A 25,684-nucleotide genomic window follows, 5' to 3' on the forward strand; every position below is an offset into this window, starting at 1 on the left:
GGACGATTTGACTTTACTTGGGATGAAATGGACCTGAGTGGGACAAACTGACTTTTGGTGTGGGACGCAATAGTCTTGGGACGAAGCTCCCTCCCATTGACCACACGAGTACACGGGGGGTCATTTCGCCCCACAACAAGTCAATTCGTCCCAGTAATTGTTTCATCGGTGATCGATTAATCGTCTTTTGGGCTTGGGACGATTTGACTTTTGGTCTTGGGACCCAATGGACCAAGTTGGGACGAATTGACTTTTGTTGTGGGGGCGAAAAATGTAGTCACCGAAGGTTCAATTTATTTAGATTGATCCCTGAAAATCCAGATAAAAATGAGGCTGCAGTATGATCCCTATTTGAAATGAAACTGTGGGCTACAAATACATTAATTTCTGGAACTAAATTTGTGCAAAGTTCCATATGTTCATTTTCACTGGCCGTGTTCGCACAGACGTGTATAGGATTCATGGTGATTCCGAACCGCCGTTCGATTCATTTGACACTGAGGCGGGTGTTGATTGGTTTTGCAGGAAAGGCAATTTTGCTGTATAAGGGAAAAGGGGTGATAAAATGGGGTTAGAAGACTAAATACCCGGAAAAATACTGAGAGCATTAGGAGGTGGAGATGTGTACACGCCACCACTCTAGTGCGGCGATGAAGAGCTATTTGTATCGGAAGTGACGTAGTAGGGAAGCACGTTGTGTGGAGAGAGAGTGAAAGCACCAAGTTGTCGGTGGTAAAAGCGCGCAACTATGAACAACCTCGTAGACGTATCATCAGCAATGTCAGCTCTTGAGCGGCTTGATGTGAATGGGGGACAGCCAAAAGAAAATCAACACAAGGTAAAATTTTGTATCATCGCAAAACAACGAAGCGTGCGAGCAGACTTTTTTTTTTCAACCTAAACAGCGCGAGCTGTATTAGGACATTTAGATTTTCTATGCACTGCAAAGTACTGTAAGTGCGAGCCTAAAATCAGTTGTTCACTGATCCCTTTTACGTCCACTGGGAAAAGCAAATCAATGCTAGTGAAATCAGTGTAGCAGTATTTTGTGACTGATTATACAGGAACTTGTATTAAACACGTCCGAAGGTTATCTAATTCAGTTGTTCGTAGTTTACTCGTTTGTTTTTCGAAATAATGGTTATAATAAAGGTTTGAAAACTTAGTTTGCTGATTTTTCTGCTAGTGTTAACCAATCATTTTGCTTTATAGAGCGAAACCAGTGGGCTATAAGATGTCAGCGGTTAGCCTATTTTTGGTGGAACTTTTATAGATGATCGAACCATTTTTGCTGAAAGTGTTGTTGACCGTTTAACACAGTGAGCCATGAATGCCTTATAAGCACTTGGAAGACAATTTTCATTACTTTTATTGCAAAGCTCAAGATTTCTCCTTTCCAAAAATGTAAAGTTTTCTTGTCTAATGTTTACCTGAGAACAGCAATAATAAAAAACAAACTTCACCCACCGTGGTCTTCACAGTCTTCAATACTTATACTTTTATGCCAAGCTAAGAAGGTTAAGACAGTCAAATTAATATGCATGACGCACTTGTTGTTTTCTTGTAAAAATGATCTTATATATTTCAGTTGAATAAGTGTAGAATAATATCCTTCATCAACTTAGTCTTAAGTTGAAGCATTGGCATATCTGTTTTACTGTCAAAGGTTTGACATAAAGATCTTCAACCATGAAGTATTATTATGCTTTCCTCCTATTGTGTGTTTACATTATAACTATCCACTTTATTCTGTTTGCTTGCATTGGGTTTATCTACATTTTTTAAAAAAAGCCCAAATGAGGATATCAACCCCATTCCCATAGCACTCCTTGCCCTTAGCTATCATTAATTTTACTTGCTTTGATGGCTAATAATTATTTTAGCTATGTTGTATAAAAAATTGAACTACAGTCAAATCTCGCTACTATGCCACCTACCGGGACTGAGCAAAAGTGGCATAGTACCGAGGGTTTGTAAAAACGACTTTATTTTTCAAGTTACCCGTCAGTCCAAAGCTCTCAAGAATCGTCGGCTGGTGCTAACTGTCTCCTCTCATTCTCCCTCTCACTTCTTCATCCTCCACCCCTCCCAAGCACATCCGCGCACCTGCATCCTGTCGCTAGTCGACCCCCTCCCGCTCTCCCTGTCATGGGGCTGTCACCCGGCCAGCAACCACCCTCACATCGCCAGATTCCACCCTCCCTGTGTGCGTGCTATGTTCCATCCCACCTAACTGCGATGTCCCACACTACCATACAGTATAATAATCGAGCACTGCGCGGAATTTCATAACTTGTACCTTTTAACAAACACACGATAGTGGCATAGTAGCGAGAGTAGGTGGTGGCATAGTAAATTTATTTTGCATTGAATTTATAGTCGGGACCGAGCAAAAGTGGTATAGTACTGAAAGTGGCATAGTAGCGGGGTGGCATAGTAGCGAGATTTGACTGTATGCTCATTTCACACTAGTTACATCTATTATAGGTTTGTTCACTATTTTATAGCAACTGCTTAATGTTAATGGGTCCTACCTTTTACTAAGGATACAGTTTACGAGTACTTGAGAGTTTTAAGATTTTTTTCTCTTAAGCATGGTCAAACAATACTATTTTGCAAAAGGTATTTCCATTTCTTTTTACACCAGAACCTTAAGAAATTTTTTACATTTTGTTTTGTAATATTCCATGTAATTTTTGTTTTAAACAAAGGCTTTACAGGAACTCACAAAGCCACACATAGATTCTTTCAACCACATGATTCGCCATGGCATTCATGATATTGTAGAGGTAATGAGAGCTTTCTTTTGTAAATAAAATAAAACCATTTTTAAAATTCTACTCTTATATATAAATCCTGTAATAATTGCATGCTTTTATAAAAATCTCTTTTTAGAGTACCATCTACATATTACAACATGAGTAAATCAGAAGTTGTTATAGGGAGTAGCTTAGGAATATTGATGAAGTATTTTGCCACATAATCCAAATTAATACTTGTATTAATAAAATAGCTTATGGACCATAATGTTTTTCCCCGTATATGGAGCTGTCTTTATTATTTGACAGCACATGTTGCCTGTTGAATTTGAACTTCCTGGAGGTCAACAATGTGCATTGTATTTGAAGGTAACAAATCTTATTTGTACTTGACTATATCTTATGTGCAATCATGGTGACAATGGCCTAAGTTTGATGACTTGTTATTTACCATGCAAGAGTGAAATTATTGTTCGTACTTATACAAAGCCCATTCAACTTAGTACCTATTCAGTGCTCTGCATCATGTTCATAAATGGCTGCTGACATATTCAGTGCTATGCATCATGTTCATAAATTGTTGCTGACATATTCATTTTCGTTTAGAACATGAGGAGATTATTTGTTCATTCCTTTATTGTTCATACCTTAATATCTCATTCCTTTTTTCCTTATATCTTTGTTGTTTGTTTTTTTTGTGCTAAATGTCTGTTTCTTTTTGCAGGGTATCAGCATTCTTCCACCAAGACTACCAGACACAAACAAAGTGAGCGTATCGTCAAAAATTTACCCTGCAGAGGTGTGTGTATGTGTGGTTGTTGTTGAGATCAAAATAGAGGTAGGATAAATGTGACCATTACTGCTAAAAATATATTAAGATGCTTGTGTTAATGATGTATGTTCACACAATCACAGACTTCTGTGAGGAAAACATGATTGTGTACCTCTATGTCTTCAAATAAAGCATCATTTAAATTCTTTCATTTGAAATCTTGGTTAAGTTAATAGGTTTAAGTCCTACAAGGTCACAAGAGGCAGTAAACTTACAAGTGGTTTACTATGTTGAGGGCATGACATGTTGAAAGCTAAGCCTAAAGCTCTCCTTTCAGCATCTCTTACCTTTTCTGATAAATCAGGTGCTATTGCTGCTAGGTGGTGGACGAAATGAGTAGAGGGGCACGTTCCTAGCAAGTCTAGAATCCTCTGCTCCAAGCTGATCGCATACCCATCCAGGATATGGAATGATGGAATGTTTCTTAAATAATTTGACAAGGCCTTAACATCACTAGATTTTCATGCAGATATTACATTGAAAATCAAATCAAAACAGACTTTATTGTCTGTCCAGGGGACCCAGGATAAAAAGTACTACACAGTTGTTTTGGGTTAGAAGTAATTGCTGAAGATATTGATACATTTCCAGTGTCGAGAACGACGGAGTACATACAGGGGAGATGTCCAGGTCAAAATGGGATGGAAGATAAATGGAAATGAAGAAGGTTTTATTGAAAGATCACCTGGACAGATTCCTGTAATGGTTAAGGTGAGGGACAGAGATATGCTTAACCATCATTCATTTGCCCTGAAATAAATGTAGATTATAAATGAACACACACCCTGGACTTAAAGCATATCTTTTAAGTTTGTTTTGTTGTCAGTTGCTAAGATGAGATAATCTGACAATTCATGATATGATGTGAATATTATGTGTAACCATTTTTGTTTGCAATGTTTGCATTGTAGCTGCTGCAAGATAAAATTTATCATTAATTGGATACTGTACAATACCTTAAACTTTCTCTAATCTTTGTGCAGTATAACCAGAGTCTTTAAAAGTCATTTGTTTTACAAGAATTTACTACTAGTTTACAATATTATATCCACCTGCTAACTAGTCCATCCAAAACTATTAGACTGTTGACAGAAAAGACTTTCTGTTATATCAAAATTCTTTCAGTCTGATCTTTGCTATCTGGCTAACCTCACACCCAAAGATCTCATCAGACATGGGGAAGAGGCTGAGGTAATGTCATTCTTACAAGTGTCATTTGTGTTTTCAGAAGACAGATTATTCAAATAATATGTGCCTTTTTTTTACATTTTTGTTTATCTCACATTTTCTTATTTGCCATACCAGAAAAAAGAACTTCGGACAATTACCATATCCTAAGATAACTGTGTTTAAACTATGGAATCTTAAATAAATTATTTACCGCTTGCACTTGTATAATTTTCACATCTGCATCATTAATAAACTTGACTTGGAGCTCTTCTGAAAAACTCTTTTGTGGCCTTACAAAAATATAGTTTGGCTGCTATTATGTAACTCAACCACACATAAAGGGGAGTAGACAGGTTTGTAGAGCAATTTCAGTGTTGTCTTATGCATTTCTGCATCCGCAAGTTAATGTCATGTCTAAATACACTGCATGTTGTAGCATAAATCTTTTATGGAAAAATATCTGTACAGGAGATGGGTGGCTACTTTATTGTGAATGGCCAAGAAAAGATTGTTCGAATGCTGGTTTTACAACGCAGGAACTTTGTAAGTTTTCTTTCACATGTTTTGATTTAGAGATGATTAAGTTAAAAAGAAGTATTTTTTAATGATGCATTTGAAGCATTAATTGTTCAGCATTATGGTTATTTCAAGTGCCATGGGTAATCATTAGTGAATGACATTGAGCTTCCTTATGCATTGCTTTCATGCTGAGTTTTCTTCACTATGAGCTTTTATGAGTGTCTGATTAAATTTACCCTGACTTTTTAAATACTCTTGAATATTATGAATTTTTTACGTATCTAGTTTTTTTATTACTCACAATAGGTAGAATAATAGAAAAATTGTAAAGTAAGAAGCAAAATGTTGTGCATTTTAAATTCTAATTTCTTCTTTTTTGGTTCCATCTCGCAGCCACTTTGTCTGAAGCGGCCATCTTGGAAGACTCGTGGGTCTGACTTCACAGAATATGGTATTATAATGAGATGTGTCAGAGCTGACCAAAGTGCTTCAGTAAGGTTTTTTCCCTACCTTTGTTACATCCTTGAACATTGTAAAAAGTGTTTTCACTATAAAATATACTTATTTCCTTCTGCTTTACTTTTGTCGTGAAATACATCTCCATGTTTATTAAACAGGTAAAAAATAAACAGATTACTGGTGGTAACAGTATTCTAATGCGTCAGGAGGAATTAGAAATGGGGGAGTCAGCAGGAAAGGCACAACACTAACATGAAACAGTTTAACTGCATTCAAAGGATTTTGTTTGGGGACTACTTGAGGCAGTTCAACTGTATACAAATGATTTTGTTGTATTCGTTTGGGGACTAGATGAAACAATTCAATTGCTTAAAAATGATTTTGTTATACAGTGTAGGGCCATTAAGCCATGGTCCAATAACCTGCAAATTCGTTTAAGCCATGCAAAATGCTTATATCCTAATTCATTTGAAGACCGTTAATCAGGATTTAATATTCAGCATGCAATATTGCGATCGTGTGGTTATGGTGCTCTTTTCAAAATGGTGACTCGCTGGTCAACAAGTAAGAAAGGATTGTGATCAAAAACATTTATTGTTTCATTATTTATTGTGATTTATGCATTATCAAAAAAATATTTAAGCCGTGGACCACCTAAGCAGTTTGAACCCCAATCACTGCTGCTGCAGCGAGTCCTCATATTGTTCTTCCTTCTACATCTGTGTTACTTTTTTTTTATAATTTGCTCTACATCTTTTTACTATTTTGTGATCTTGTTCAGTGCATTGAGTTAACCTTTGCTCAAGATATTGCGCTTTATAAATTCCCACTTCTTATTATTATTAATGAGACAGTTTATCTGTATACAAATGATTTTGCTGTATTTTGTTTGTGGACTAAATGAGACAGTTCAGCTGCATAAAAATTATTTTGTTGTGTTTAGTTTGAGGACTACTTAAGCAGTTTAACTGCATAAAAACGATTTTATTGTGTTTTGTTTGGACATGAGACAGTTCAACTGCATACAAGTGATTTTGTTGTGTTTTGTTGGGGGCTACAGAATATGTTCCTACACTACATCCAAAATGGCACAGTGATGGTTGGCTTTACTTATAACAAGGAAATTTATTATGCTCCTCTAATGATGATCCTAAAGGTAAGAACCTTTCTTCATTTTCTTGAATACTTTTTTTTACAAACACTTAACAGACAAGAAAGTGTACATGCTCCTGTAATAAAAAGAAATCCGCATTTTTGATGTCTTTTTGTGTAATCTGTCTAATCTAATGTCTAATCTGTATTTATTTTTTCATGTCCTATCTTTTTATCTTTACCCATCCTTTTGTAGACTTCTACTGTATGTTAATGGCAGGGACTGGTTGATGTGTGTGACAAACAGATTTTTGATGATCTGACCAACTTTGGAGATGCTGATTCATACTTTAAAGGGTAAAAGATTGTAGTTTAAGTGCTGCAGGAACTTATACGGAAAAATATTTATGTCAACAGCTGCTTTGTTATATTTTCAAAAGATTTAGTGTAAGCAATAGTTTTGTTTATTCAATGAGTTTTTGAACTGGAGTAATGTATACATATAAGAAATCATTTCATTTCATCTATTTGTTATATGTTGAGTTTGTTAAGTTGTGAATGACACTTGCAGTTGAAAATATGTAATCATTTGCAACATTAAAATGCATCCGAAAATATGCAACATCTAAGCACAAGGAAGGTTTACATGTAATTTCAAAATCACAGGTTTCTGGAAATAATGTCTAATGAAAAGATAGTCTGTCTCACATAGGGTTAACAGGTAACTTATACTGGCATGATTTTAGCTGTGTGGTGTTCATGTTGAGAGAGATGCTGGAGCGGGATTTGGTGTCCCAGACTGAAATGCTACAGTACATAGGCGAGCGATTTCGCATCAGATTGGAATTGCCCATGTGGTACACACATGGGCAGGTGGGCTTGTTTTTGCTGGAGTAAGTACATTTTTTTCACACAAACTTTCCTGGTGTACAATGTTATATTGTTGCCTTTATAAAATCATTGCCTTATTATAAGTACCTGGTAAGCAGTATGTCTAGGGATTCTTATTAAGTTAGCATTAGTGGGCAGAAAACAACTAAGTCTTTTTTTAAGTTCTATGCTAAGATTTCTTCCCAGGAAAATGCTTAAATTTAAAAAGTTTATTCCAACACTCACACACATATACATAGCTTATTTACTTTTAAGGAGTTATTTCCTAAATGATTCTATTTTTGTGAGTATATTTGAAATCTAAAATGTATTTCATTTCAGTCAGTGCATTTGCATTCACCTGGCTTCAAACTATGACAAATATAACCTTCTCATGTAGGTACACACATTTTTTATTTACCAGAAACTTCTTCATATATTTAGTTGGATTAATGTGTGTTTGATATTGTTTGTCACTATTGACCATTATTCTATGAAGAAGCAAGGTAGGAAATGGGGGTGGAACATTTTTAAAACAGGTTAAAATGTGATGGGTGTATGCAAAACATGCATAAACAGAAATGAAAATTCCACCTTTTTATATACTGTTCTGAAGTACACCATTGATAAAAGTGGCATGGAGCTTGATCTTTATTAATTATTTATCTATTGCATTGTTGCAATGATGCCTGTTTAGAAGTAACATAAGACTCTTGGTCTGCTGTAGTCTTGATTACTTTGTGTGTCATGTTGTGATGCAATATACAGTGGATTAAATCATAAAGTTGCATAACTTCCCAAAGACAGTGGCTGTCAATCCAAATAGATAAAAATAGTCCTGTTTCCATAACAGCAAACAAGTAAATACCAAAATTTTTGAGTCACAAAATGTTACAGAAAGTATAAAAGAATATATTTGGTAGCTTTTTGGTAGCCCATTCAGAAAGTTTTTGACCATTCTACAATTCACCTTCATTCAACATGTTTCTCACAATAGCTGCATATTTAATTACTTCAACAAGAACAGTTTTAGGAAAGAAAACATACTGGTTTGAAGTACAAGATTACAAGATTTGCTTAGTTTTGTTTTTTAATGAATATATTTGCGTATATGTGTTTCAGCTACATGACCCAAAAGCTGTTTGCATTCGCAACAGGGAAATGTGTGAGGAAAGTGCAGACAACCCCATGTTCCAAGAACTTCTACTGAGTGGTCATCTCATGCAGTTAGTACTGAAGGTGTGAGATATTGTTTTCCAAATATCAGTTGGTCTATTAATTAATGGCCCCAAGTTGTTCTTTTCTCTCTGGTTTGCAGTTTCAGACAATGGATTAATAAAGCTGCATGATAATCCTTTTTAGAAATTGTATCAGAAAGGTTATCACTGTCAATCACTTGATCAACCTGTGGTTGTCTTCTCTGTATTTGCATGTACTGAATAGGCATGTACTATTACTGCTATGATCCACAATAGCAATATTGACTCGAAGGAGAGTACAATTTTGATATATATATATATGTGTGTGTGTATTTAGGAGAAGCTTGAGTCCTGGCTGCAGTCTGTGCGGCTTAATATGCTAAGAATCCTGAAGAAAACAGGCGACAATCAATGCTTCACCGTCAGTGAAAGTAATCATCTTTCCACCATTTTTTTAATTTCTGTTTTATCTTATTTTGAAACCAATATTTTAAAGATTTTTTTTAATGCAAACTTTTTCTCTGATGGGAAGAGATAGGTTTGGAGCTATATGGACTAAAATGCATTTGTGCTTGAAAGTATTTGTAAACACATTGAGTATTTATTTTTCAGTATTATTCACTTTGTTAAGTTTTTAAAGCACTTACTTAAATATGATTTATTTATGCCTGTTTCTGGTAGATGTGGTGACAAAAGCACTTCTACAAAGCATCAAAATAACAAGAGGGATGGAGTATTTGCTGGCTACAGGAAACCTTGTGTCCAAAACAGGACTAGGACTGTTGCAAGCATCAGGATTGGCTATTATTGCAGACAAACTCAACTTTAATCGCTATATTTCACACTTTCGAAGTGTTCATAGAGGAGCATTTTTTGCCCAAATGCGTACCACTGCTGTCCGTAAATTGCTGCCGGAAGCATGGGGTGTGTAGTAGATAAAATTTAAAAAATTTGTTACGACATAAGAAGTGCAGCTTACCTGTTGTTTTGATCTTTTTTGTATGCACGATTTAATTCCAATCGTAAAAACCGTTTATGCATGCAAATGCCAATAGTGAATTCTATACAAAACTGATTTCTTAGATCCTGTGAATTAATAAGATGTGTTTTTCTTTAAAAAAAAAAAAAAAAGTCTAATTCTGCACTGCAGTACTGCTTAATATTATTTTGTTCAAAAGTTTGAAACTTTTTGCCCTACTGTTTTGCACAAGTTTTCATTTATGTATTTACATGTATGTTCATTGTGTGCACACACATACACTCACTTTAGGTTTCTTCATTTAGGTCCTTTTCCCAGTCACAAGGAATGCCAGTAATATTGCTTGTAGTCCTTTCTTTTTATAAACTGGTGCCTTAAAGATCATCTGAAACACATTTCTTCCTTCCTGTTTCTGTAGGAACTGCAATTATCAAGGTATTTTGCATTTTTTTTCTTAGGCTTCCTATGCCCAGTTCATACCCCAGATGGCGCTCCATGTGGCTTGCTAAACCATATGGCTGCTATTTGTCAGGTTTGCTGTTTTATGAGTAATTTTTTAACATAATTGAATACTCAGATGATTTATAAAGGCTGGTTTTGTGGATTCAAATTGTAGGTATTACAACTTAACTTTTCCTGAAAGGTAATCATGCAGCTCACAGTTATAACTAGTCGGTGATAAATATACCAACATCAGCACAAACTTACACCCACCACATAAGTCAACTGGATCCAAGTACAATCACCATTCATCTCACTTGCAAGCACTTAGAAACTGCATGATAGAAATAACAAAACACAGCAGTGTGTGTGTGTGTGTGAAAGCACCATCTCTCGGCATATATGAAGGTCACAAAGGAACTTGCATATGAGAAGAAAAGTGTACTTTCACTTTTGTCTTTGTTATCATCATTGCTTTGAGGATAATTGATAATACCATTTTAATAAAAGCTTGACTTATTGCAAAGAAAATTTTTACCATGCAAAACCCATGTTTGTGTAAAGGTAGTGAATATACAACATCCCCGAAAGCCCATTCTGCAGCAGCTGTCTGCTCTGGGGATGACCCAGACTGGGTTACCCATTCCTGTCAGCCTCAACCAGTGTTATCCTGTCCTGCTGGATGGTGAACTGGTGGGACAAGTGTGGGATATTTATGCTGAATCACTTGTCAAGGGTCTGAGGCTCATGAAAATTACAGGTCAAAGAAAAGTAAGTTGAAATGTAGAGTGTAGCTTGCTGTCAGTCTGTTGCTTTTGGTATTCTGTATTAGGGGCTACTGCTCAAACATTTGGACTTGGAACAACTTTGTGTCCTGTATTGTTCACTTTTACAATTGGTTGCTGTGTAGTAAGTTGTCAAATCTGCATGAAAGAAATAACGAAACATAGCAGTGTATGTGTGAAGGCATCATCTCTCGGCAGTGGTGGGAGACCCAGACAGACCTGGAGGAGATCACTCTACAGCGAGGTGGAGACAGCTGGCATGACATGGTCCCAACTGGAAAGGGACACCCAGAACTGTATCCGATAGCGTGGTGTAGTTGCGGTGAAAAGGAAGAATAATAAGAGGAAAATAATGCATACGTGCTTAGGCATGTGAATTAATATGTTTGTATGTGCTTCCAGATAATATCTAGCTATTTTGTTTTCCCAGATTCCAGCAACCCTGGAAATTTGTTTGGTTCCCAAGACAGAACTAGCTAGTCAGTACCCTGGTGTATACCTCTTCTCCACTATTGCACGGATGATGAGGCCAGTCATACACCTTGCCACTGGCAAGCTTGAGATGATTGGGCCCTTTGAGCAGGTGTACTTGGATATTGCAGTGTACAAGGATGAGATACATAAAGGAGTGAGTTTTTAAGAATGTAAATCCTGTGGATTTTTTTTCAGCTGGAATATCTGCTTCCAACAGCATGTGTGTTTATTTGTATGTCCACATGTGTGTGTTGTGTGTGTCTTACATACACTTCAAACATTTAATAAAACAAAAGTCTTTACAACCACCGTGACTTTTCACCCACTCTAATGCAAACTGAGTAGCGTCATAAAAATTACTCTGTGCAGAAATAAATGAAATCTTATTTGTTAAGTATGTTTGGCATTTTGTGTTTGGGTATATATATAATGTAAATAATTTTTATAAATTTCTGCCTTGTAACCTATTCTACTTTCATGACTGGAGATCTCTAATCCATACAGTTACCATCTTTCATTTGAATTTAGCACAAAAAAACTTGTAAAAAAAAATCACTTAAATGTTTAAAAAATTGTCTTAAAAGGGATGTGTCAATAGTGATTATCTTATTGTAAATTAAAATAAATAGGTTTAAATATTGGAACACATTGTGATTTGTGCCACCAGTATGTTTCAAATGTACCATCACTGTTTTTTGTCGCATTGAATGAGTTAAGACTAGACCTGTTCTAAAGCAGTAAATGCTTTGGAATTTCTTTTTTTCCAGATCACCACACACTTAGAAGTCAATGAACAGTGCATACTTAGTGTGAATGCAAAGCTTATACCATTTCCCGATTTCAACCAAAGTCCACGCAACATGTATCAATGTCAGGTATATTCTTTTGGGTTTTTTGTTTTTTTTTGGGGGGGGGGGATGGGGTAAAGTGTTTAATAATAAAGTTAATTTATATAGCACTTTGCACTACCATCAAAAGCTGGCTCAAAGTGCTTTACAAAAAAAAAAAAAAACAGGAAAAACATGCAGACGTTAACAGTGAATGTTGATCTAAAAAAAAAACCCAATAAGATTATTGGGTGTCCCAACCATCAGTACATATGCGGACTGTATCCTTGCTATTGTATGGAATCTTCGGTAAGTCAAAGTTTTGCTTGAGAAAGTAGTTGAGAGTTAGTACAATGTTTTTTATGGAAGCTCAACTCTCAATCTTTGGTGGAGTGGTTATAGTTTCATAATGACAGTTCTTGTTAGAGCATCACGCTAACGGTCACAAACTAGTTTCAGAGAAATGTATAATGTTAGCCTATCAGACCTGCATTTACTGTGCTTAAAGCTTGCTGTGACAGCTCAAACATCAAACTTTCTGGAGCAATTGTAGAAAAGGAATCAGTCTGAAGTTGACACTGCAAATGCACAGATCTATAATGCAAGTTATGACAAGATGGCGCTGATGTGGTAGTAGAAATAAAATGTTGTAGAAAAGAAGAAAAATAGCACAGGCACAAAATCAAATCTCGGAGTATAGGAAATTGCATTATAGATACACAGATCAATATTGCACAAAAAGATTGAACTCAAATTAACAGGAAACGACGGAAAGCTAATCCCCTCTAGCCCCTAAGGCGAAGGGACATCACTCTCTCAGTTGTTAATGGGTTAGTTTTTTTATTTAATTTGATTGGCTTGCTGAGTTTTTTTGTTTGTTTTGTTTTGTTTTTTGGTTTCAGGAAAGTTTGAAATTTTATAGTAAAATAAGTTTTGCAAGCAGTGGTATTACCTACAGTTGCATTCGTTGCTCTATGCTTAGAACTAAATAGAGCTACTAATTCCAGATTGTTTCACTGGAAACATAGGGTAAAGTTATTTATCACCCTCAAAGTACAAACACATCCCACAGAACATACATGATGCAATAAACATTTACTATTACTAAATATATATGGAAAATGTGTTTCTAGCTTACCTGATTTTAAAGTATGTTAATGAAAATTGATAGTTGAGTTGGACAGCTACCATTGGCTGTCTCTTACACTCAAACATCTGTTTCTTGCTCCTTTCCTCCATTTTTTAATTCTAGTTTACCTCTTTGACATGTCTCTGTTTTTCATCTAAATATAGATGGGAAAGCAGACCATGGGCACACCATTACATGCCTTAGAACACCGGTCTGACAACAAGCTGTATCGAATCTTGACACCACAGTCACCTTTGGTTCGACCTCAGGCGTATGAGCAGTATCATGTTGATGAGTACCCTTTAGGCACCAACGCCATCGTGGCTGTCATCTCCTACACTGTAAGTGAACTTATTTCAATCCATTATCTTTACTCCTAACTGTGTGTTAAATGTTTTGTGTGAGTATGTATGCCTGCCCTTGTGAGCGAAGAAAAATTTCAGTCCTGGGTCTCCCCAACAGACAGTAAATTCTGATTTGATTTGATTTGATTTTTCTGTAGTCTTTTTGTTTTGAGTAAGGTTTTAGCCAGATGCTGACTCAAAACTTTCTAACCTTATTTAATCAGTTCTTCTTGATCTAGTGATGAATAACTCTTTCAGTGACCAGCTTATAGAGAATTTCACAACATTGATGCTCATCACAGGAGACTGACAAGCCACTTTACATTGGATGCTCAGCTTAATTTGAACATTTTCTTGTTTCTCTCTGCTTTTTCTTCTTTCCCTCTCTCTCTTCTCCCCCCTCTCACTTTCTCTCTTGCCATTCTGCTCATTACTCCAGGAAAAATTCACGACTCTGTGTAACTTTGTGTACTTATTGTGCCCCTGTAGATGATTGGTTCCCTTAGGAAGTGGGCGTGCATCTGTAGCAGAGAGAAGAGATTGCACAAGGCAGTGTTTTTTCCCAGGTTGTAAAATTGTGGCTGGGATTTGTAAAGCACTGCAAGCCTGACTTTGTTTGGGAAACATCACATTATAAGTTCTCTGTTTATTTCTTGTTACTCCTTGAGGAGCAAAGGCCCACAATAAAGTTCTCTGCTTTTTTTATAATTTATTATTCAAGAAAACATCTATTGACATTGCTGTGTGACTAGATGGTAATCTGAAAAAGTGCTCAAAAGTGAAGGATAGAGAATGTGGATGTTTAGAGGTTTTAGAAGAAAAGTAATCAGTATTTTTTGTCCCTTTCCATTTGCATGAATTTGGTCTAAATATCAGGAATGTTTCTCAAAATGCTTGATTTTTCTTGTCAATTATTGATGCCTCTTGCACAAAATTTAATACATTGTTATGCATGCCATTCTATTTGTATGCCTGAGTTTCTGAAAAATGTTAAAATTTGGTTTGGTCTCTGCATTTTTTGCACAATTTTGTAGCTTTTTCTGAACCTAAGCATATATTTATAAGTGTACAATGTATTACAACTTTTTATGTTTGTGACAATTTATAGATGTGGACTATTTATTAAACATAATACTTGTTCTTCCTTCATAACCTGACAGGGCTATGACATGGAAGATGCTATGGTTATCAATAAATCATCATACGAGAGGGGATTTGCCCATGGTTGCATCTACAAGACAGTAGTAAGCATGGAGTTTTCTTTTGTTCTTTTCTTATATGCACTTAATTGCTAGTATGGGAAGTAGGTCCCAGGTAAACTTTCCTGTCTCTTTAGCTGGGAAAAAAATCAAGATTTCAGAGGAAAAAGATGAAGAAGATTTTATTGTTTAAACCATCAGGCTCTAATAGGAGGGTGACATCACAATGACGGTATAATTTTTATGCATTTCATAAAGATGTGTTGCAACATGTGTAATATATAAAACATACAGTTATACAAATTTGAAACCTGGATGTATTATATTGTTGTCTATTAGAGCACATCTACAGAGGTACTAAAATACCACATACTAAGAATCAGATAAAGAGCTAGAGAGAGAGAACAACAAATTATTGCTTAGGCCATTGGCCCATATTACAGGGGATGGTAATCACTTGTAATTTTAACAAAACATACAAAAATAGTTATAGTATATTCATGAACTTACATATAGTTACAGAGCATTGTTTCGGATTCAGAATGCCTTTAAAATGTAGAGCGCAGTGTTACTAATTACCACCCTACTGCTGCTGCTGAGTAGCAGTGTTAATTTAAACATAGATGGATTTCAAAAGTATATATTTCTTTCTAAGAATAGTATACCCATAGTAGACCCATAAACATAAAATGAAGTTCTGTTTCATCTATATCTGTACAAAATGAACAGTTGAAGTCAGAGAATAACACATTGCCTATGTTCCTAAGGGTATGGACTTTTTTCAGAGAGACACCTGCTCTTAATCTGATTAAAGCATTTCTAATGTTGGCATTTCTTAAGCAGTACAGATGCTGACTATCAGTAAAAGGGGATCTAAACAAATTTTAGAATTAATATCATTCATTGGAAGATATAGTAAAATGCCATTCTTGTTGATAACACTCTTGGAGTCTCTTTTTAAAAGTTGTAACAAATAGTTCAGTCTCCAACACGTTGATTTTGCCAAACATTCCTGAAGCCATAATGATACAGCAAAAAACACGTGGAAAAGCTCATGTTATCTTGTTTTGGTCATGTAGGTTTAACAACATATTGTAAGTTTTATGTGGCAGTCTGCTTGGAGTCATGTTCAAAATATATTTAATACTATTTACAAAAACAGTCACATGCGAAGGGTATTTTGATGTTTTTCCATAAACAAGTGCATTAGGGTTTGTATTGGGACTCCCAGAAATCTTTTAAAAGCAGAAATGGGAACTGTTCCGATTGGTTTAAAATTGGCAACAACTCTCCATAGTTCAGCTGCATACATCATAGGAAGGATCTGACTATAGAACAATTTTAAGAAAACAAGAGTAGACCAGTAGACCACAATGCCCTATTGATTCCAACTACACTTTTTTTTTTATAGCAAAACTAGCCATGTCATTTAAAGCAGGAGAGGAGGACAGATGGGTGGACATCTAGATACCTAAATATTTATACATATTGTGGACTTCAAATAGCCATGAAAAAAGATTAAATCTAGTGTTTTCCTATTTCATGCAGCTAAAGTATTGAAAGTTTTTTTTTCCCCACTTTTATGAACTGATAACAGTAATGTATTGATGGGGTGCCCATAATTAGTTTACTTGCAGTCTTTGATAACAGCAATATGTGCATGAATATTTTGGGTTTTGTGCACGTGGAATTTTAATGTTATTGCTGGTTCATTTTAATCGCAAAACATTTGGAAAATTCTAATTTTTTTTTTGTGGTGGTAATATTATTTTCAGGAGGTGGACCTTACACAGAAGCATGATGGCTCCTATGTATTTGGTAAGTTTTGGATCCAACTTTTGTCATAGCAGCTCACAACAAGACTAAGAATTTGAAAAAAAGTATGTTACTTTCCTTTTGATGAAAGGTCCTCTTCTAGTGAATTGCCCAAATCAAACAAAAGATGAGATAATGCACAGTTCTTGATAAGATTCTGGTCTGCACAGAGCAATGTGGTTTTAAAAAAAATCAGAGAAAGGTTGAAATTTTAATAATGGGGTCGGCAGGCACACTTTCCGCTTCGCCACATGTAACTCAACATAGGAATTAGCATATCTTGTTTTCTGGATTCACAAATCTGAATATGTCACACCACTTCTTCACTCTCTTCGTTGCCTTCCAATTCAAGATTCAAGACTTTTTATTCTGTCACCCTCCAAGTGGTATCAAGATATAAAAAATATATCCATACATGTCCACACACATTCTTATGCTTATAAATAGTATCTATTATTCAGTCACTGGTTGGTTTATGACAGCTAATTAAAAAAACAACAGCAACTTTAAGAGAGAATAAAAAGGGAAACTAGTTCATCCACTCATTCTTTCCTTCTTCCAACCTCCTCATGTATATAAACACATATAAACAAAGGATAAACATGCTTTTGTTCTCTCTCACACTGACCTTCGCATACATTCTGTGTTCTTTACTATTTCTTTACCCTCAAGGAGTAACGCACTTCCATCCCAATATACATTATCTCATACCTGTCCACCCACACAAATACATACACATGATATCAAGCCATTTAGTTCACCATCCTTAATAAAATATTAACAAATCATTCAAATCTGCTGAGGGTCTTATTATTTGTTGAAGTTGATGATGACAGGACTTTATAAGCATTTAAGTTTTTAAAGTAGTAAATTGGTAAATAAATTTTATGCTAGTCATCAAATTTTTTACAGTTAAGTAGGTAATGGAATTTATCTCCTATATCCTTAGTGTTACAAAGTGTACAGAACCGTTCATTTCTAGGGGTATCTGCCTACATTTATTTGCTGGAAAATGAATATTCAATGACCTAAATTTTATTAAAGGGAGATAATCATGCGGGAGGATTTTTAAGCAGGGTTCTGGTAAAAAAGTACATTTAAACATTCCATAATTTGAATGTATTTGTTTGGAGTCTAGTTCTCCTATCCAGTTCTGGGTATGGTGGTCCTGAAGGGACCTATCTACTTCTTAAACCAATCACCATTATGCTTTTCTGATTTATCCATAATCCGCTTAGACCAAGATCCTGCAGTGTTGTCTGGACAGTAATGATATAGCTAGACTTAAGGATATTTGTTTCATGTAAGTTTAAGAGTGTTCTGTATACAAGGCTTGAAAGTTTATTACTATTATTTGCATTTATCAATTTAAACCATAGACTGAGCATTCTACTTATAAAAAGACTAACAAGGAAGCAACCACACTCTCCAAGCTAGAATAGACTATCTATCTATCTATTCCTCTTTGTGCATCAGGTTGCACATAAGGCCTCAACCAGAGTCCGCCACCGATGTCGATCGGCTGAAACACGCTCTAGGTGACCCCATGTCCAGCCCTTTCCTTTCATCTCCCTTTCCACTGTTCTTCTCCAAGTTTCCTTTGGGCGGCCTCGTTTTCTTCGGCCGTCTGGAGTCCATCGTAGGGCGACTCTGGAAAGGTCTGCTGTCTGCTGGCGGAGCACATGTCCAATCCATCGCCAACGCCTTCGTTGGAACCTGCGTGGTGATGGACTCGGTTTCAGTTCTTCGGTGGAGTTTCTTCGTTGGTGATGGTGTTTGGCCAAAAGATGTTAAGTATGCGCCTGAGGCATCTGTTTTGGAAGACGTCAAGCTTGTTACTGATGGTTTTGGTCATCTTCCAGGATTCTGATCCGTAAAGGAGGGTGCTGATCACATTTGACTTGAAGATTCTCAGCTTGATCTTCTGGCTGATGTTTTTTGCCTTCCATGTGCTCCTGAGTGAGGCAAAGGCCTGACTGGCTTTCGCCAGTCGGGCTCGAATCTCCACCTCCGCATCCCCAGTGTTTGACATTTTGGACCCAAGATAGGTGAAACTGTCAACTTCCTCAATCTCTTCTCCATTTAGTTTGATGCTGTCTTGGACTCTGGCGTTCACTCTCATACTGTTAGTCTTTTTTGTGCTGACCTTCAAGCCAAGGTTTCCAGCTGTTTCTGAGAAGGCCTTTGTTTTTTCCTGCATGTCTTGGTGGCGGTTGACAGCAGGGCAATGTCATCAGCAAAGTCCAAGTCTTCCAGTGCTGTTGTTGCTGTCATAGTCATGTTTCATCTGAGCCCTCTCCTCTCGCTGTCGGTGGAAGTCTTCATGATCCAGTCCATGGCCAGGATGAAGAGGAACGGCGACAGAATGCAGCCCTGCTTCACCCGGTACTGACGTTGAAGGGGTCTGTGAGCTCCGTGTCACAGACAACCTGGGATTTGAAATCGCTGTACAGCATTGCAACGACCTGAACAAGTTTTGCAGGGACTCCGTAATGCCTCAGGATCTTCCATAAGGACTCGCGGTGGATGCTGTCAAAAAGCCTTCTCCAGGTCGATGAAATTGATGTACAGCGGTGTGTTCCATTCGTTGCTCTGCTCCAGAATCTGTCGCAGAATGAAGATGTGTTCAGAGCAGGATCGCCAGGGCGAAATCCTGCTTGCTGTGGTCGGAGTCTTTCTCAAGAGTTGCCGTCAGTCTTGACAAAACAATCTTGCTGAAGACCTTGCTGTGAGGGAAAGAAGTGTTATGCCCCTCCAATTATTGCAGTCTCCAAGATCTCCTTTCTTGGGTAACTTGAAGATGAGCCCTGTCTTCCACGCAACAGGGACCTGCCCTGATTCCCAAATTTGCCTGAAGATTTCAGTCAGCTTGGGAGCTGTCACATTCACGTCTGCTTTCAACATCTCTGCTGTTATTCCATCTGCCCTGGTGCTTTGCCGCTCTTCATTGTCTTGACTGCTGCTGTCACTTCTTCCAGGCTTGGTGGGTCTGTGCAGATGTCAAGGTCTATAGCTGCTGGCTGGATGTCTGCAAGCTGAGGGGGATCTGGTCTGTTCAGAACTGACTCAAAATGCTCCCTCCAGCGCTGTAGTTTCCTGCCTCTCCCTCGACGACATTACCGTTCACGTCTTTCACTGGCACATCACTGTTCTATAAACCCGTTGTTTAGCTGTTTGTTTATCTTGTACAGTGTCTTCAGGTCATTTTTACTTGCTGCATTTCTGCTTCATCTGCCAGTTTCTCTATGTGGTATCTTTTGTCGGTTCTTGTCATCCTCTTTACCTCTTTGTTCAGTTTTGCATATCTTTGTCTGTGTTGTTCCTTCAGGCGTTCAGATCTGGTGCTGTTGATTCTTTGTTTGGCTGACTTTCTCTCTTCTATCTTCTTCCATGTCTCTTCTCTGATCCACTGTTCTTTCTTTTTCCGTTGGAAGCCCAGTATTTTCTCTCCTGATTCCTGTAAGACTCGATTGAAGTCGTCTAAGGTCATCTCTTGTTGGTCTCCTAGTGCCTGGAACCTGTTCTTTACTTCCATAGCAAAGGCCCTTTCGGTGGCTGGATTTTTTAGTTTGCCGGAGTCCACTCTGCTGACGTGCCTGTTTTCCTCGTGATCGACGCAGCTTCAGAGAAACTGTGGCTATCACAAGAGTGTGGTCACTGGCAATGTCTGCTCCTCTGTAGGCTCTAACATCTTGAAGTGAGCTCCTCCATTTTCGGTTGATGATGACATGGTCTATCTGGTTCTTTGTGATCCCATCTGGTGATGTCCATGTTGCCTTGTGGATGTCTTTGTGTGGGAAGAGTGTGCCACCAATCAGTAGGTTGTTTTCTTCACAAAAGTCTGCCAGTCTCTCTCCGTTGTCATTGATGCTTCCGATTCCATGTTTGCCCATGACATGCTCCCTGCAGGTGTTGTCACTTCCCACCTTGGCATTGAGATCGCCGATGATGAGCAACATGTCGTGGGCTGGAACGCTTTCTGAGGCTGCCTGGAGCTGATCGTAAAAAGCATCCTTGTCTTCTGCCTCAGAGTCATTTGTTGGTGCATAGCAGGCTAGCACTGTCAGCTTGGTGTACTTGGAATGGAATCTTGCACTCAAAAGCCTGGGTCCATAAGGCTTCCATTCCAGCAGTGCCTTTTCCGTTTTCTTGTTGAGGAGTAGAGCTACTCCTTCAGAGTGCTGAGCGTCTGATCTTCCTGAGAACAAGATGGTATGTCCTGACGCTAGTCTCCTCTTTCCCGTGCCGGTCCATCTGACCTCACTGACTCCCAGGATGTCCAAGTTGTAGTTGTCAAAACTCCTTGACTAATTGGAGCATCCTGCCAGTCTGGTACAAGGTCTGGACGTTCCAGCACCCCACCCTCAACTTCTGCCTCGGCTTCAGTAAATCCGCTGTCGGGGCGCCAGCTCCCTTTCGGGTTTGGCTGTCGTCCGTCATTAGTCCAGTCTCCTGGTGTGCTTCATTACCTTCGCCATCTGTGACGAGTTCTCTGGTTTTAGTTTCTGTAACAGGATTTTTTTTACATGGTGGGGTTGTTAGCCCTACCACAACCTATTTTACCTCTAGGTGAGGTGTCCACCTTAGTCGCCTCTTACGACATGCCTGGCTGGATGGCAGGGACCCTATTCTTGCAATGCTTGCTAGGCAAGCATACCCCGGGGTCCCACAGGGGTAGAATAGACTACAAACTATGATCTCTATGCTATGGATTCTTTGATATCTCCTACCCCCACTACATTACTAAACTTTTGTCTGTCCACAGTTCTCAAAACTTTTGCTCCCCATCAGACTCCCACATTCTATCCTTCCCTCCCCTAAAGACAATTACATACGGACGATGGACCAAAGCTTTATTTTGTCTTTTTCTTTGATAAGGTCAATTTATGGATTGTTTGTGCTGTGCAGGGTGCAAACAAGGGGGCACCGAAGGACTTGACCCAGATGGTCTTCCACCTGTTGGGAAGCTGCTGCAAGATGGCGATCCTCACTACAGGTCATCATCATAATCTTTGTTTTTTGTTACACTTCACTGATAGCACTGATTAGTAACAAGATTTATATATTCTTCTTCAGTTGTAAAAGTCAGACAAACTTCATGTTTATTTTTTTTCTCTCTCATGTGTATCATTGTCATTGGTATCATTGTAATTCCTTTTTATTTCACATTTTGTTTAATCTTTTCTTATTGCAGTTATATTAACATCCAGACAGGAGCGGTAAAAGTAGATCTGTACAAAGGGTCTGAGAGTGCATTTGTTCAGCAGGTGAAGGTGCTAGGCAGCGAAACAGGACAGGGTCCATTGAACAGAGTCATTATCGTTCTTCGCATTCCCGTGAGTGATGTTGGATACATTTTTGTAAATATTCAATTGCAAGTAACATGCGTCTTATTATATTGTCTCTTCAAGGGACAGATATTTTGTACCTGGGTGGATTTTACAAGTAGTGCAGTCATAAGAGTGAGTGAAAATATTTATCACTCTTAAGAACACTTATGGTCATAGTGAGCAAGCTACAGAGAGCAGAAAGCAGTTGCAGTAGACTGAACGTGTTCAAACATTGAATGTTCATTGTTTGTTCCTTTGCACTTTTACCAAAAGAAAAACATTCGTAAAAGAATTATGAAAAATACAAAGCGTCTGCTAAACTGAAGGGTGGATATTTTGTTTTGCAGAGGAATCCTACTATCGGTGACAAATTCTCCAGCAGACATGGACAGAAAGGTGTCTGCAGGTTAGAATGATGCTAATTTGTCATCCTTCTTTTAAAAACAACAACAAAGCAACTTTATTTCTTAAATTAATGAAATAATTTGTTTTTAGCTCAGTGATAGAAATGGAATCTCTTTTAAATAAAAAGTTTCTATTTCTCTTTTTAAACTTGAAATAATGTGAGAATTACATAAAAGTAGACAATATAGAAAAAGTTCATTGCTGAAAGTAGATACACACGCGCGTGCATTGTGTGTGTATGTGTTGGTGTGTGCATGTTTGTAAATGTTTACAGCATGCTGTGGCCAGCAGAGGACATGCCGTTTACAGAGAGTGGCATGACCCCAGACATCATATTCAACCCTCACGGCTTCCCATCGAGAATGACTATTGGTAAGAAAAACCCCTGCCATGAGTATCCATCGTAAAGATACATCTGTAGTAACGAGGGGTTATTCTAATTGAAAGAGCAGGAATGTGGATAATGGTGGCGCTGCTAACAATGCCTGGCTTCTTGTCTACAGGGATGATGATAGAGAGTATGGCAGGCAAGGCGGCGGCACTGCACGGGCTGTACCTCGACGCCACACCCTTCACTTTCTCGGAGGATCAGCCAGCCTCTGACTACTTCGGCAGCATGCTGACCGCAGGTATTTAGCACGATATTCCAATCTTACCTTGTCAGTCACTGAGATTTAGGTAGCTGGCTGTCTGTGATAATTTCATGACCTTAACCTGAACATCTCTAGATCTGTAGAGGCGGAGTCTGCTACAGCTGGACCTGTAGAGTCGTTACAGCTGTGCTTTTTTTGTGCAGGTGGCTACAACTACTATGGCACAGAGCGAATGTACAGTGGCGTGGACGGACGGGAGCTGACGGCAGACATTTTCTTTGGCGTGGTGTACTACCAACGTCTGCGTCACATGGTGTCCGACAAGTATCAGGTAAGACAGGCGTTAGACATCACATACCCCACACATCCCCCAGCCTGTTAGCTTTTTCTAATTGTACTTTTTTAAAACAAAACGTTGTCAGAAACAACATTTGAGGCAACTGAAGAGTAATGGAAGCACACCTGGCCGGCTGGGGATTGTTGTTTCAGGTGAGAAGTACGGGGCCCATCGACCCTCTGACGCAGCAGCCTGTCAAGGGACGTAAGCGCATGGGTGGCGTGCGATTTGGCGAGATGGAGCGAGACGCATTGATTGCCCATGGCAGTAGCTTTCTACTGCAGGACCGCCTGCTGAACTGCTCCGACCGCTGCACGGTGAGTGGCAAATAGCCACATCTCTCGCCTAACCACCACTTTTTTCTCACCCCTTCCTCTCCCACTTGTCTTTTCTCGCTTGTCTTCTTTTACGCTCTCTCTCTCTCCTCTGCTGTACCATTTTCATCTCATTGTTGTCTTTCTCACATCCTTTCGCCTGTTTGTCCCGTAAGTATTAACGATCATGTTTCATAATGCATGTGTGCGCGGGACTAGACAGACAGCAGCATAAGCGGTGTAAAGTGTGCGATCAGGAACGTCTGTATATTTATATAGACAAGTGACAGTACAAATATTGTCTTACCTAATAAATTCCAAATTATTTACTGTCACTCGCCTTCTTTTTTGATTAGGTCCAAAAACTTTCGTCTTAGCAGATATAAATAAAACCAGCTTCTCTATTTATCTTTCGTCTTCTTCAAAACGGCCTGTACACAATAATTGAACTATTTTTATGATTTTTTCTTTCTTGAGAGAAGACACAAGCGCTGCTTTTTAAATCTTTTTTGACCTCTGTTTCCGTCCCTTCCTCTCCCCCACCTCCTTACAGGCAATGTTGTGCAAGGAGTGTGAGAGCTTGGTGTCGCCAGTCCTGGACAAGCCGGCCCCCAACATCGCGGCCGTGACGTCAGAGGCCAGGCGACAGTGGCGATGCCGGACGTGTGGCCAGACGGACAGTGTGGGTCCCATCACCCTCCCCTTCGTGCTGCGCTTCCTGGTAGCCGAGTTGGCCGTCATGGGCATCAACATGACTTTCAAGGTCAGGCCTGGAGTGTGACCGCCACCAGAGGGTTTCTCTGCTAGTCCAGTCTCCTGACCATCTTGGCGATCATCGGCAAGAATACCAGTGACAAGAGATTGCCTGGTTTCGGGATAGAGGGGAACGAAGTTGTGACCTCACGTTGCGTGGCCCCAAAGAAGAGTACTAATGTCATGTTAAAAAATTTCTCGCAAAGGTGTCTTAGAGGTACATGCGGCAGTGATACAAACACATAAGCAAATCAGTGTAAATTTCATTTTCTTTTAAACACTTTTTTCTGGTATATATGTTGTATATATGAGAGATACATTTTTGGTGATCGAAAAGGTCGCCTCGGGCATGTGTGTGTGTTTGTTTTGTGAGAGGGTGTGTAACGGGAAGGCGGGTATGTTTTATGTTTATGTCTTGTATGTATAAAACAATAAACAGGGTCAAATTGAGTTATAAAAAACTTAATTGTAAGAGTTTTGTTTTATTTTTTTAAACACCGAAGTTTTTATCTCTGCGGAGGCAGTAGCATTAGTTCAGTTTATTCATTGCTGCTCCGTTGAGGAGCATAGGGCCGCAACAACAGCTCCCCAGCTGACCCGGTTTTGGGCAGCCCCCTTCAGTTGGGCCCTTGTGGTTCCGATGTCCTTTGCCTCACTTTCTACTGTTCTTTTCAGGCAGTAGCATTAAAAAACGTAATGTTTAAAAAAATAATCTGCACTGAGTAATAGAAACGAGACTTAGAAATGTCCCAGTGATGCGAAGATCTAAAATGAAAAATTGCAACATGTAGAGGAGAAAAAGTCTCGTCCGCCAACAACCAAAAACTGAAATAATTCTCTGCATTGCTTGGTGACTCTAAGAAACTGCCTTACTATGGAAGAGATGGTGACAATATCTCTCACCTAGGCCCTGAAGCCGGGGAGAGGTGGAAGAAAAGCGCATGAATCTGTCTTCCCACCATCACCAAGAGACGCTCTGTTAACACCGTGGAGAGACGTCAACTATAGATAGGAACCGACAGTTTTGTGTGCGGTGGGTCGATTGACAGGTGCGCGCGT

General features: G+C 38.5%; 1 protein-coding gene across 1 annotated transcript; it reads left to right on the plus strand.

Annotated features, from left to right (window-relative positions):
• The first annotated feature begins 32 nt into the window (after positions 1–32).
• Positions 33–25,091, plus strand: LOC112564738 (DNA-directed RNA polymerase I subunit RPA2-like). The gene is given in 31 exon segments (XM_025239767.1): positions 33–838; positions 2,712–2,789; positions 3,069–3,128; positions 3,484–3,558; positions 4,183–4,302; positions 4,717–4,782; positions 5,230–5,304; positions 5,674–5,772; positions 6,800–6,895; positions 7,112–7,188; positions 7,578–7,724; positions 8,044–8,097; positions 8,824–8,864; positions 8,867–8,940; positions 9,238–9,331; positions 9,582–9,824; positions 10,338–10,411; positions 10,885–11,091; positions 11,536–11,733; positions 12,347–12,454; positions 13,700–13,876; positions 15,040–15,123; positions 16,854–16,896; positions 21,802–21,889; positions 22,088–22,229; positions 22,571–22,629; positions 22,903–23,000; positions 23,132–23,257; positions 23,425–23,552; positions 23,711–23,875; positions 24,426–25,091. Coding segments are annotated over 31 exon segments (3,414 nt in total). The 5' UTR covers positions 33–748; the 3' UTR covers positions 24,654–25,091.
• The last annotated feature ends 593 nt before the right edge of the window (positions 25,092–25,684 follow it).

The sequence above is a fragment of the Pomacea canaliculata genome, linkage group LG5 (genome assembly GCF_003073045.1).
Source record: "Pomacea canaliculata isolate SZHN2017 linkage group LG5, ASM307304v1, whole genome shotgun sequence".
Lineage (NCBI taxonomy): Eukaryota > Metazoa > Mollusca > Gastropoda > Architaenioglossa > Ampullariidae > Pomacea > Pomacea canaliculata.